A 13,965-nucleotide genomic window follows, 5' to 3' on the forward strand; every position below is an offset into this window, starting at 1 on the left:
CTTCTTTGGAGATTACCTCCCTACGGGCCTCAGGGATCCTGTATGGCTTTAAATTTACCCTGACATGAGGCTCTGTGAGGATTTCATGTTCTATCACATTAGTACAACCAGGGCTTTCTGTGAAGAGATCCTTGTTCCTCTGCAGCATTTCCCTACAATGTTGTTTTTGGGAAGGGGATAAGGTCTCTGAAATTTTTACGGCTTCGATGGCTGACTCCGATTGAGTCACTAGGCAAGAAGCCTCGGGGGGGGGGGGGGGATCTCTCTCTTTCCAGGGTTTGATCAGATTGACATGATAGATCTGGAAGGGCTTCCTCTTCCCTGGCTGATGGACCCTATAGTTGACCTCCCCAACCTTTTCCACTATCTCATAGGGCCCCTGCCATTTTGCTAGGAACTTGCTCTCCACAGTAGGGACTAACACCAGTATGCGATCTCCTGGATGGAACTGTCTCACACGAGCAGATCTATTATAGACCCTGGCCTGTGACTCTTGGGTCTGGAGAAGATGCTCCTTTACAATTGGCATCACCCTGGACATCCTTTCCTGCATCTGAGCTACATGCTCAACCACACTTTTATATGGTGTAACCTCACTTTCCCAAGTTTCTTTTGCCACATCTAAGAGACCTCTGGGGTGCCTGCCATAAAGTAATTCAAAGGGTGAAAACCCGGTGGAGGATTGGGGCACTTCTCTAATCGAAAACAAAAGATACGGTAAAAGACAGTCCCAGTCTCGCCCATCCCTCTCTACCACCTTTTTCAGCATGGCTTTCAGGGTCTTATTAAATCGCTCCACAAGACCATCTGTCTGGGGGTGGTACACTGATGTGCGCAACTGGGTGACTTAACACCTTACACAGTTCCCTCATCACCTTTGACATGAACGGGGTTCCCTGGTCCGTTAAGATCTCCTTGGGAATCCCTGTGCGGGAAAAAACATAGAACAACTCCCTGGCAATATTTCGGGAGGAGGGGTTCCTTAGGGGGACAGCCACGGGGTAACGTGTTGCATAATCCACAATGACTAGGATGTACTGATGCCCCCGAGCTGACTTCACTAAGGGTCCTACCAGGTCCATTGCTATTCTTTCAAATGGGACCTCAATAATTGGCAAAGGGATATATATATATATATAGTATGTAATTGCACATGTGATGTAATGCTGCTTGGTCACCTATAGGTTGTGAATAATTTTTGCACAGGAATTGTACTGGAGATGTATATCTGTTGCAAGCATCATAGTATAATGTGTGTGCATAGTATAAATAAATGTAGCAGTATACACACACATATATATACATATATATATATATATATATATATATATATATATATATATATATGTGCGTGTAAAGGTGATTGCACATGTAGTGTAATGCTCCTATGTCATCTATGATGTTTGTGCTGGAGATGTGTGAAATCACCCCACCCCCGAATGTATATGGTAGCTCTTCTATCACAGCTGTGTCACAACTACTACAATCCAGAGCAGATTTCCACATACCAATCTAGAGAGAAAATCTTTTGCGTTTCTGTGTGCAGGTGTCATTCATGTAGATCATTCCTTCCCACACAATACAGACCATACGGTCTTGTTTTCCCCCACATGACTACAGCTCCATTCTGTAATGTAATATTTTCCCCTATATGAGCCCAAAGCCCCACTTCCATTTAACAGCATAATAGGCAGCTCAGACTTCAGTATTACTATACAGTAAATTTAATCTGTAGGCTGTTCAATCTTTTGCTGTTTTTCCATATAGGGTAGTATCCCAATAGAAGACATCTACATAGATCTACGAGATGGCTTATACCTGCTACGGCTTCTGGAGTTCATTTCAGGAGAACAGTTGCCCAAACCAGCAAGAGGAAAAATGAGAGTCCATTTCTTGGAAAACAACAGCAAAGCGTTAACTTTCCTTAAGTCTAAGGTCAGTTTTGCAATTTGGAAAAATGTTGTGGTCTCAATATCATATTATAGTTATACAAATGTAACATCATAGCTCCAACAATATATCATGGTATATGTTACCCAAGATTTATGTGATCTCCTACACAGGGTGTAACAATAATATACCTGGAGCTGGCTAATGATATACCTAATATTTCACAATAGGGAAATACGATTTGTTCTGCAACATAGTAGAAATACAATACGAAGACAATATATGGTATTATCCAAGCTCAAAATTCTTATTATTTTGGGTACATTAAAGTCATGGGATATGTAATATAGATTGTAGTCATGGGATATACAATACTGGTTTGGGAATAATACCCCCAAAAATGTTACAAAAAGTTATTTATATGTTTTCCACAATTATATTCACTCAAGGATTTTGAGGTCTGAGACTTAATGAGCCTTTTGAAAAGTCTCAGACATCTTAACATGAAAAGGCATCCAACTTACTGTATTTGTCCAGCCATCTGTAGATCATTAAAGGGTTACGTCATTAGCAGGGGCGTAACTAGGAGAAGCAGACTTCTGAATGGGGTCCCACTTACCCCTTAAAATATATACATATTTGTTTACTCACACATGTGAGTTACCATCTCACACAAAAATATTGAGTTGTCATAAGAACCAGGATAAACAATAAAGCTTAATTGCAGACACCTGTGATAACTGTTATAGCTGATCATTGTAGCCTAAGGATAAAGTACAGTAAATTACCAACATCCAGAGGTCCGATTGTAACTAGGGGTCATCTGTAAGTCGCGTGTTCTTAAGTAGAGGGGCAGTTAAGTTATTCAAGCAAATTATCCTGCTCACAATCTAGAGGACCCCAAAATATCATCAATTTACCATAAAGAACCACCACTCGAGCAAAACTACAGAGTATCCAATGAATCATAACAAAGTCATAGAGACTATGTAATAATAAAGATTTAATTGTCTCTATGACTTTGTTATGAATTATTGGATACTCAGTAGTTTTGCTCGAATGTAGGTTCTTTATTGAAAACAATCATAGCCCATTGCAGAGTAAGGCTATGTTCATATGGACGAATATGCCCGTCTGGCATACATCCGGTGTGATGGAGAGGTGTCCCCTCTTCTCTCCATACATGGCGTACGGGCCGTGCACATGGGGAAAGATAGGACATACGGCTGCACATGGTCGTGTAAATGTAGCCTTACATTCAAGTTGTGATGTTAATATTTCAGAATTTTACTTATTGATTGTTATGATTTTTTTTTATAATTCCAGGTGCCTGTGAAGTTAATTGGGCCAGAGAATATTGTAGATGGAGATAGAACATTAATATTGGGACTGATCTGGATCATTATTCTCCGTTTTCAAATATCTTCCATCACTTTGGATACGGTAATTGTCATAGAAACATCTGTGAAACTATCATGCTCTTGTAATACAAATGAGTTCTGGATGAGTAGCATTCACTTCTATCTCATTTGTGTGTGTGTTCTTATACAAGGAATGTTTTCTCTGTGTACCTTCTGTTTAGGACTCTATTGGAAAGTTGTGACCTCAAATGGGACACTACTAGATGGGCTTCATTTCTGCTACTGAGAATAGTGATGGATTGATTTATTTTGTTTGACTCTGTATTTAAAGGGCTTATCCTGTTATGGTAGTATTGTATTATATTATACTATTATATAAGTGACTTCTGGCTCTGTGGGTGGCACCTTGGACCATATCAGTTAACGACCAATGTTTATGTAGTGGCTAAATAAATATTTCCAGTTTTTTGTGTTAGTTTTGTAACACATTTGTAATTTTGTAATGTTTGTTTCTGTTTTGTGTTACCTACTGGAGAATTTGTGAAATTGTGGGTTAACACTGCTATGGACCCTGGTCTGTATCAATATAATTGCCCCTAAAAGTCTGGAATTCACTCCCTACATATGGTACTAGAATCAGCTGCTTGGATATTGGAGGATGTGTCCATTCTGCCTGCTTTCAAACTTTAGTTCATATAATTTTTGAGAACAACAAGGATTTCATGGGTGAAGGTCCTTCTCAGTACAAAATTCGGTGGGTGGTTTCGGTGGCCATACAAGGATTTCATGGGTGAAGGTCCTTTTTTCAGTATACAATTTGGTGGGTTTTTATGGTGGCCATGGGCCCACTAGGAGGCTTGGGCCTCGGGCTACCGCCCAAACTGTACTTGTCAATGGTACTTCCAGCAATAATAGTGGCATACAAGAACTTGCAACGCTAAATGTATACACAGTAAACTAAATGTCAACAGAAACAGTGAGTGTATTGGAGCCTCCATATTGCCAATTTAATGGGAAAAGTACCGTATATACTCGAGTATAAGCCGACCCGAGTATAAGCCGAAACCCCTAATTTCAACACAAAAAACGGGGAAAACCTATTGACTCGAGTATAAGCCGAGGGTGGGAAATGCATTGGTTACGGCCTCCCAGTATATAGTCTGCCAGCCCCTGTAGCATACAGCCTGCCCAGCCCCCCCATAGCATACAGCCTGCCCAGCCCCTGTAGCATACAGCCTGCCAGCCCCTGTAGCATACAGCCTGCCCAGCCCCTGTAGCATACAGCCTGCCCAGCCCCTGTAGCATACAGCCTGCCCAGCCACCGTAGCATACAGCCTGCCCAGCCCCCGTAGCATACAGCCTGCCCAGCCCCCGTAGCATACAGCCTGCCCAGCCCCTGTAGCATACAGCCTGCCCAGCCCCTGTAGCATACAGCCTGCCAGCCCCTGTAGCATACAGCCTGCCCAGCCCCTGTAGCATACAGCCTGCCCAGCCCCTGTAGCATACAGCCTGCCCAGCCACCGTAGCATACAGCCTGCCCAGCCCCCGTAGCATACAGCCTGCCCAGCCCCCGTAGCATACAGCCTGCCCAGCCCCTGTAGCATACAGCCTGCCCAGCCCCTGTAGCATACAGCCTGCCAGCCCCTGTAGCATACAGCCTGCCCAGCCCCTGTAGCATACAGCCTGCCCAGCCCCTGTAGCATACAGCCTGCCCAGCCCCCGTAGCATACAGCCTGCCCAGCCACCGTAGCATACAGCCTGCCCAGCCCCCATAGCATACAGCCTGCCCAGCCCCTGTAGCATACAGCCTGCCCAGCCCCTGTAGCATACAGCCTGCCCAGCCCCTGTAGTAGGAAAAAAAATAACACTGTACTCATCTTTCCGACGTCCCCCATAGGTCCTCTTCTGTCTCAGACTGTCTCAGACAGAAGAGGACCTACAGGTGATGTCAGAAAGGTGAGTTTTGACTTTATTTTTTTAGTTGACTCGAGTATAAGCCGAGTTAGGGTTTTTGAGCACAAATTTTGTGTTGAAAAACTAGGCTTATACTCGAGTATATAAGGTATCAGAGTGTTACATTTTTAAATACCAAATATTTTTTCCTGCCACTGGCTTATCCCCACTATGCTGAAGATTGTGTGTGAGAGAGTAGATGTTATTAGCTGAACAAGAATACGTGGCCAGCCAAAAACATACAACATGGAGTACTGGTCCATTGTCTCTTGGGATATGCTACGCATCTTAACAGTGGCTTTTCGGAGTATAATCTCTTATCATAATGTAAAGTCTTGATCATTTGTACTTATTGTTCATAGAACAATGTCTAGTTATGAGAATCAAAGGAAATGTGATCTCTGCAGGGGTACAAGAATTGATCTCTGAAAAAATCCTGATATGTTTACTGTTTTGTCATTTGGACAGGATGAGTTTGGTGCCAGTGCAGCTAAAGCATCTGCTAAGGAAGCTCTTCTTATATGGTGCCAGATCAAAACAGCCCCCTACTCAAATGTAGATGTACAGGACTTCTCCGGTAGCTGGAGGGACGGCCTGGCCTTTAATGCTCTCATCCATGCTCACAGGTATTTCCTCGTTTTAGACATGTAGCCTGTCCAACAAAGTTATTCAAAGAAAGTAACTAAGAAAATGAAAAAACTATTCGGCTCACCTCCATCCCAGCCAGCATACACTGGTGCTTGGAATATCCTGGATAAGGTCCAGTCAGTAAAGTCCCGAATCCAAAAAAATCAAATAAAATGGAATTCAATAAAAACACACTTTTATTCCATGTCAATGAAAGGCAACAGAAAAGAAATATAAAGTCACCGTTCCACTGTAACTGGAAGCAGTCACCTTCACATATTTTTTTATTTGGTGCACGGAGAGGCGGGAAAGAGCAGGTAAGATGGAATACCGTGTCGGCAATGGTATCAGCTTGGATGAACAACGAAGCGATCTCCAGCACTCAGTTATAAACTTTGTTCCTTTATTAATGCAATATTAAAAGAGGATGTAGATTCATAGGGAAAAAACACACGTGGTGATGGATGAGCTGAATTTTACAGCTGGAAATGTGTGATTCCGTCACTGTGTGTGTTTTTCTATCATACATTTACATCCTCTTTGAATCATGCATCAATAAAGGAACCAAGTTTTTAACTTACCTGAGTGCTGGAGATCGCTTCGCTCTTCATCCATAAATAATAAATAACGCATTTTGGACTTTTACATTCTTTCATCGAAAGGAAAAAAAATCAACAAGCAAGAAAAATCACTGTGGCACATCCGTAGTAAAAACCAATCTTCTTTATAAGTTATCCACATAACACCATGCACGGTTGGTGTAGGAAAAGGACCTATGGGGCACATTTACTAACAACAGTGCAAACTGCACTAAATCAAGTTTGCCTGTTGTGCAGAGGGTGCCAGATTCAGGACTTCTGGCGCACATTCTTCATGAATCTGGTGCCCCCCGCACTGCTCCGACTTTTCTTTTGTCCACCTTTAACATGGGCCGTGGAACACAATTCTGTCAGACTTTGCATTTTAAATCTGCCGTATGGTCCGACTGAGCCCCAGAACGCCCCCTAATTTGTGTCGCATGATAACTAGTGCAAGTGTGCCACAAAAAGGTCGCATGCAACACAAATGTGGCGCGGGCATTTTTTAAATTCGTGTGCAAGCAGTTTGCACTAAATAGAACGTAAAAAGTCTGACAGAAACTGGCGCAAGGCCTGAGTAAATGTGCCCCTATATGTTTCGGCTAGTACCGTATCTACGCTAAGTCTTATTCATGTTACAATACAAAGTGCATACTAACACTTAACAGCCAAAACACACACATCTGATTAATTGTGTTGAAACGTATACCATATATCTTTCGATCATGCGTGGAACAGAAACGTAAAAAAAAGCACAAGACATATCAATTTACAAAACACAGATACATTAGTCTTTCTTAATAAATCCAATGTGTGAATTGTAAACTAATAAATATCCGATAAATCATTTTTTTAATTCATGCCATTGAGATACCTGGAATTCAAAACCAGAATTTAAAATGCCTTCTTTTTAAAGGAATTTACCCAGGAAACAAGTTAGGCCCTATCCACGTGATACTTGCTGATCAGTGGAGTCTCAGTGATAAGACCCCCACAGATCACGTCTATCGGATCCCTCGTTGCCCCCAGAGATAAGTGGAACAGCAGGCTCCATTGATCTCTATGAAGCTGGCGGAGATTGACAGCCCCCATCTGACCCCTTGTCCTCATGATCTCAGGGGGTCTTATCACTGAGACCCCCACCGTTCAGCTGAAAACCTCTTTAAGGAGGAGCTTCCTCCAAGTCAATTTTATGAAATTCTATGAAATGCATTGCTACCATTTTTATGCTGGTAATATGCTCAGAAATTCAAGTTTTCAGCTTCTATGCTGTGCAACCAACATTTATGCAAGTGCAAGGACTTAAAAATCAGAAGTGTGTTGTTTTTTTTCTTTATGGCACATCTTTGTTTTTAATTTATTTGGAATAAAAGTGTGTTTTTAATTCACTTTTTTATGCTGTTCTACAGCTTATAGGAATCTATTCACAGATTAATGCATTAATATAGAGAGTTACAGAGCTGCTCTATAACATGCTGCTTGCAGATATTTTTGCATTGTCATGGTGGCAAGTTCCCTTTAACAATCTAGCTGAGAGACAAGATGCACCACAAGTTGCTCATAGATAATGCAATTCAAATATTTATTTGTATCCAAACAAGAACAAAATCAGACATACATTTAAAATCATTTAAAACATGCAATGTACATGAAATGACAACCGGAGACCCCGGTATGGGTCTTCACAGTGGACACACCCTGCTACGAGTACTCAGTGGTCCTCAATAGTCCCTACCACTCACTATACAATATAAACCAATATATATATATATACTCAACGAATGTGTGATTCTTAGTCAGTACATATGCCAACAAAAAGTCTCTGCCATACAAGGTTAATACAAAAACTCCAAGTGTGCTGATATAAAGTGCAACTTTGGTAAGTTCCCTTTAACGGTGTTATCCATACATATGCTGGTACAGAAACTCGTCCATTACAATGTCATGATATGTAAACCTCATGTCAAACTGGAATTTGGAATATCGCCACTGGGGGGCCACCAATAGGGGGCTAGTTATTATTGGTGTTGCTGGGCTCTTTTGGCATAGAAAGGTTTTAAAAATTCTCACAGGGCTATATACACCTCTTCATTCATCTGGAGTAAACATAGAAGTACTGCTAGTGCAATACTGTGCAAAGCCAGATTCATAACTGTTTTGCAAAAGTCCCATAAAAAGTCTCATAGTTACTCCAGTCCCCTTCTGATGTATGTGCTGGGACTTTTTTTGCATTTTGAGACTTTTTGAAAAAAAATCCCACACATTTATTAGAGGGCCAACACCTCTTTAATGAATCTCATGGGCAGCGGAGCTCCAAAAATAGACATAGAACTGTCGCAAGGAGCTGGTCTTATGATAAATAACCCCCATAGACACATATAGGACCTAACTGGATATATTCCGCAAAGAGGAAAAGTAGAAAATAAAAAATGAAGAATAAATTCACTGTTAGAATAAAGGGATACTTATAACAATGGAAACAGTGGGTCCCTGTGGGACTAATAGGACCTTAGGAATACCAAAAATGGGAATCACATTTCTCCTATATAAGTAAGACTGGTCTCTGTATCTACCATTTATGATATTTTATTATTTTTAATGTTCTGTATTCCACAGGCCTGATCTCATTGACTACCAGTCTCTCAGAGCGAGCCAACCATTGTACAACCTCAATAATGCCTTCAACGTGGCAGATAGCCGGCTAGGAATATCCAAGCTGCTGGATGCTGAAGATGTTGTCATCCCACATCCGGATGAGCGGTCCATAATGACTTATGTGTCTCTGTATTACCATTACTTCTCCAAAATGAAACAGGGCCAAACTGGTCAGAAAAGGATCGGAAATGTAAGTTTTCTATAATATGTCACAATACTTAAATGACTATTTGTAGTAATATGAGTAATATTTTTCCTTCTAGTCCTGAGAGGTCATATATGCCCTGAATTACTGGGTTATCGACAACAAGATATATCACATTCTTAGCATTGTGGTATAACCCATTGATTTTTTTAATAGCACAGGTCATATAAAATAGGCTCTTTTCAGCATTCAGACTTGGCTGTTAAAAACCAATGAACAACCTTAGAACAAGTTGTATATCAACCAAATATCAATGACTCTCGTTCATACTAATTCCAGGAGATGATGTGAGGCCTCGCAGAATTCTGCATTCTGAAGAGAGGATCTCCGCTATATTCAATCTGGATAGAATACAGGGTGCTGCTGTCACCTGGGTGCTAATGGCATCTCCTGCAGTGGTGGCATTGTTTTTCATACCTAAGCTTCTGTGTGTTCCTGTACGATTACATTCATCTGTTTTATGTCAATGGCAAACAGAGTCTGTATCTGCAAATTTCATTTTCTACTGTCACAATAGGTTTTCTATAAAGAGTCCAGGCATAACATTTATCCATGGGCACATGGGGGCAGATTTATCAAGCAGTCTGAAAGTCAGAATATTTCCAATTGCCCATGGCAACCAATCACAGCTCCCCTTTAAAATATTCATGAGCACTGGTGAAATGAAAGCTGAGCTGTGATTGGTTGCCATGGGTAACTGGAAATATTCTGACTTTCAGACTGCTTGATAAATCTGCCCCATGGTCTTTGTTCTCCTGCATTCTGCATTTGGCATCAGTATATCAGTTATATATATGTACTGCATAGTTTATGGCTGCTCATGTTACCGCCCTTATGGTGAAATCTTATTTTGTGCTCCATTGTAAGGATACGTCAGGAGGAGTCCCAGTGTCTCCTTATAGCGGAGGGCTGCAATCCCACAATATGCTTATTATACATACAGTAGGATAAGTCCTTGTGTTCAGCCACTGGCTCATTGTAACGGAACTGCAGAAACCAGATGGGCTCAGGTCTGAAGAAGAAGAGGCTGTCATGGCAACCGATTGCCTCCCCCTGACGACCTGCCGGGGAGCAACGATCGGAACAAAGATGGTGGTGCCCACGGGCCACCACCTTTTAAATGCTGCCGGTGGCATCAGCAAGGTTAATGCCCATGGGTATTAGAGGTGGATGTTTGCTGCAAAATGCAGAAAACCCCAACTCTGTATGAAGAGGGCTCACCCCTGGACCAGGTGCAGATTGGCGCCTAAAATTTAGCAAAAATAAGCAAAAAGTGATACACAAGTGAAAAGTTGCAGGGAATATTTGGAAAATAAAGACACATAAGGCACTGCACAAGGTGCAGAACAAGGCATACTTGAAAAATGACTGCAAAAACAACAAAAGTAGCTAAAATGAAAGAGAAAGACTAGAATAAGTAAGGATACATCTCTAGCTATGTGCCATATTTATCAGAAGCTGCTTTGTTTCTTGCAAATATGGCAGCAATAGAGAAAATGGAAAATATATAAATATATAATAAAATTAGGACAGATTTATCAAGCTGTCTAAAAGTAAGAATGTTCTTAGTTGCCCATGGCAACCAATTACAGCTCAGCTTTCATTTTACTTATGATCATTAATACCGTATATACTCGAGTATAAGCCGAGGCTCCTAATTTTACCACAAAAATCTGGGAAAACCTATTGACTCGAGTATAAGCCAATGGTGGGAAATGCATTGGTCACAGCCTTCCCAGTATATAGCCTGTCAGACCCTGCCCCATAGTGTTTAGCCAGCACCTGCCCCCCAGTATATAGCCTGCCAGCCCATATCCCCCAGTATATAGTCTGCCAGTATATAGCCTGCCAGCCCATATCCCCCAGTATATAGTCTGCCAGTATATAGCCAGCAGCAGGGGAAGCCAGAAAGGTGAGTTTTGATATATTTTTTGACTCAAGTATAAGCCGAGTTTGGGTTTCAGTATATATTCAGTATATATGGTATTTTAAAGGGGAGTTGTAATTGGTTGCTATGTAACTAAGAAGATTCTTACTTTTAGACAGCTTGATAAATCTGCCCCAATGTTCCTTGCTAAATTTCAAGCTCTGTCTTTCCATGTAGAATTACTTTTAGTTGTATGGTTTAACGTCTGATTGTATTGTACCACAGGTCAATTAACCCTAGATATTTATAGGCAAGAAATAAGCTTTGCCTTTTACTAGTAGTTGACACTGCTACCCGGAGAGAGACGTCAGCTAATCTTACCTTCACTGAAATCAGCTTCCCTAATCCTTGTTAATAGGATTGTGACTGGCGAAGATGTGTCTGTATAAAATATATAATAAACCAGTCCTATATACAGTCTGATAACACAGAATCAGACAATGTCACAGTTGACTATTGCAAAACTTACCAATAAAACTTAATTTATGAAACATTATCCTGGTAATAAGAGGAAAACATTAGGTACATGTCCCTTTAAAAGGTGGGAATAGGGAAGAGGCTCCCAGGAGTTATTATGGTCTATCCTGTGACCTGTTTATTGAGAGGAACAAGACTCTGGTGCAGCCTCTTCTTCTGGAAATGCCGCTTCACTTGTTAGGATCCTTCAGCAATACCTGGCTGAGATGGCAGAATATCAATGCCAGGATAATGATGCAGGGACCAGCTCCCCCCACTTTTTCCCTAGAGGTGGGTAATTATTCTGTAACTGAAACATAGATAGAAATATCAGATCATGAAGTCTAAATGCAAGAGTAAAAGTACAATCTATTCACTGCATACATAATAGATGCATAATATTATTAAAATCAATTTTAAATAACAATCTGTTACAGTATATATCAATTGTTTATCAACACAATTCTGCTTTTCTTATCTTTCATGGGTCGGTACTTACTACTGAATTCACATATTCGTTGTTACTACTTGAACTGTATATTTTTTGTCGTTTTTTTGTAAATATAAACATATGTATTCCCTGGGATAGGGGATAAAAGTATGGTTGCTGGGGTTCTTTGTTATAGGAACACCCACAATCCAGAGAACCGGAGATGGTAAGTTGGCCTGATCCATTCTGAACTTCCAAGGAACCGATCTTAAAGTCATTGGAGCACAGGACCACATGCTATGGAACAAATCAGGGAAATTCCCAGTTCTGCTGAATGGGGGAATCAAACAACCAAGACCCCATGTGAACAACATACATTTATCCCCTATCCCAGTGGTGGCGAACCTATGGCACGGGTGCCAGAGGTGGCACTCAGAGCCTTTTCTGTGGTCACTCAGGCCATCACCCCAGGTGTTGGCAGAAGTGCACTATCTTTGGAGGTCCTCCTGCTGGACCCACCATTCTTCCTGTACAGAGAGACCCTGGGGAGAAGCTACAATGATAGTCTGAATATGTCCTGCTTCCTTCAACTGTATTGGTGGCCTCAGGCGGCCGATATGATTCAATGTTGCAGCTTAAAATGCCATGTTGGCACTCAATGGTAATTAAATTGATTTTGTTTTGCGGTTTGGGCACTTTGTCTCCAAAAGGTTCGCCATCACTGCCCTATCCTGTTGATAGGGCATAAATATTATTGATGATACAACACCTTTACCTTGTCCAGCCTAACCATTAACCTCATATTAGTTTGCTTAGTTATATGCCAGAATGTGTGCAATACCCATCAAACTTTAGAAAACGTGCAGTTGGACCAAAATACTGGTCCCTTCTTCTTAGTTTATCTCCTCCATGAAATGGGAGACTAAATTAGTGTACAGGCGGTCCCCTACTTAAGGACACCCGACTTACAGACAACCCATAGTTACAGACAGACCCCTCTGACCTCTGGTGAGGCTTTCTGAATGCTTTATTATAGTCCCAGATTGCAATAATCAGCTGTCAGGTGTCTGTAATGAAGCTTTATTGATAATCCTTGGTCCCATTACAACATAAAATGTTTAAACTCCAATTGTCACTGGGGCCAAATTTTTTCTTGTCTGGATCTACAATTATAAAATATACAGTTTCGACTTGCATACAAATTCAACTTAAGAACAAACCTCTGGACCCTATCTTGTACGTAACCCGGGGACTGCCTGTATTCGGGTGTTTCATTCAATCCCATTCCCAGAAGTGTATACAGTATCATGTAGTCCCTTTCCCTCCAGGCTCCGGGAATGGACATTGGTGAAAGAATGGCTCAACAGACCTCCCTAAATTCCAGCGTGGTACTAAGATGCCAACATTGAAAATTGGTGGAATATACCCATAGCACATGCCACTCTCACCCCATATGACTACAGCCATGTGCTAAAAAAATATGTTATCAGTACAGAGCTGTAGTGCAGTGAAATGACCGTGTCCTATGACAATGATGCAAGGATCCAAAACATGTTGCAGTATCCAGCCTGATAAATAAGGCCACCATACAGTCCATAGTGTACTCCCTAAATATGCTTGTATGAATGGGCCTTAAGGCTAGTATATAAATCACAAATATTAAATCTACCCAAATAGTTGGATATGGATATAGCTTTATAACACTGACCCCTGAGGAAGTCACCATCCGCGCCAAATGCATGGGTGTGACTTCTGCCTCTCGTACATGATCTCCCCCTTGACTTATAATAGCTTTTGACATGCACATGGGTTTAGTAAGCCTGGGTGTACTACTTGCTATATGGCATTACTGGTCACATTTAGTTTATCTCTTATATAGAATT

At 41.3% G+C, this 13,965-nt stretch overlaps 1 protein-coding gene across 4 annotated transcripts in view; it reads left to right on the top strand.

Annotated features, from left to right (window-relative positions):
- The window catches only part of SPTBN5 (spectrin beta, non-erythrocytic 5), a 236,894-nt gene that overhangs the window by 18,694 nt on the left and 204,235 nt on the right, over positions 1-13,965 (top strand). For 3 of the 4 annotated variants that reach the window (XM_072115671.1, XM_072115673.1, XM_072115672.1), the window contains exon 1: positions 11,810-11,943. In XM_072115671.1, the coding sequence (XP_071971772.1) occupies positions 11,836-11,943 (108 nt within the window). In that variant the 5' untranslated portion in view covers positions 11,810-11,835. Of the gene's footprint in view, positions 1-1,767; positions 1,936-3,216; positions 3,334-5,672; positions 5,831-9,025; positions 9,255-11,809; positions 11,944-13,965 lie in introns of those variants that run through there. The other variant, XM_072115674.1, reaches the window with a different exon arrangement.

The sequence above is a fragment of the Engystomops pustulosus genome, chromosome 7 (genome assembly GCF_040894005.1).
Source record: "Engystomops pustulosus chromosome 7, aEngPut4.maternal, whole genome shotgun sequence".
In the NCBI taxonomy this organism is placed as follows: domain Eukaryota; kingdom Metazoa; phylum Chordata; class Amphibia; order Anura; family Leptodactylidae; genus Engystomops; species Engystomops pustulosus.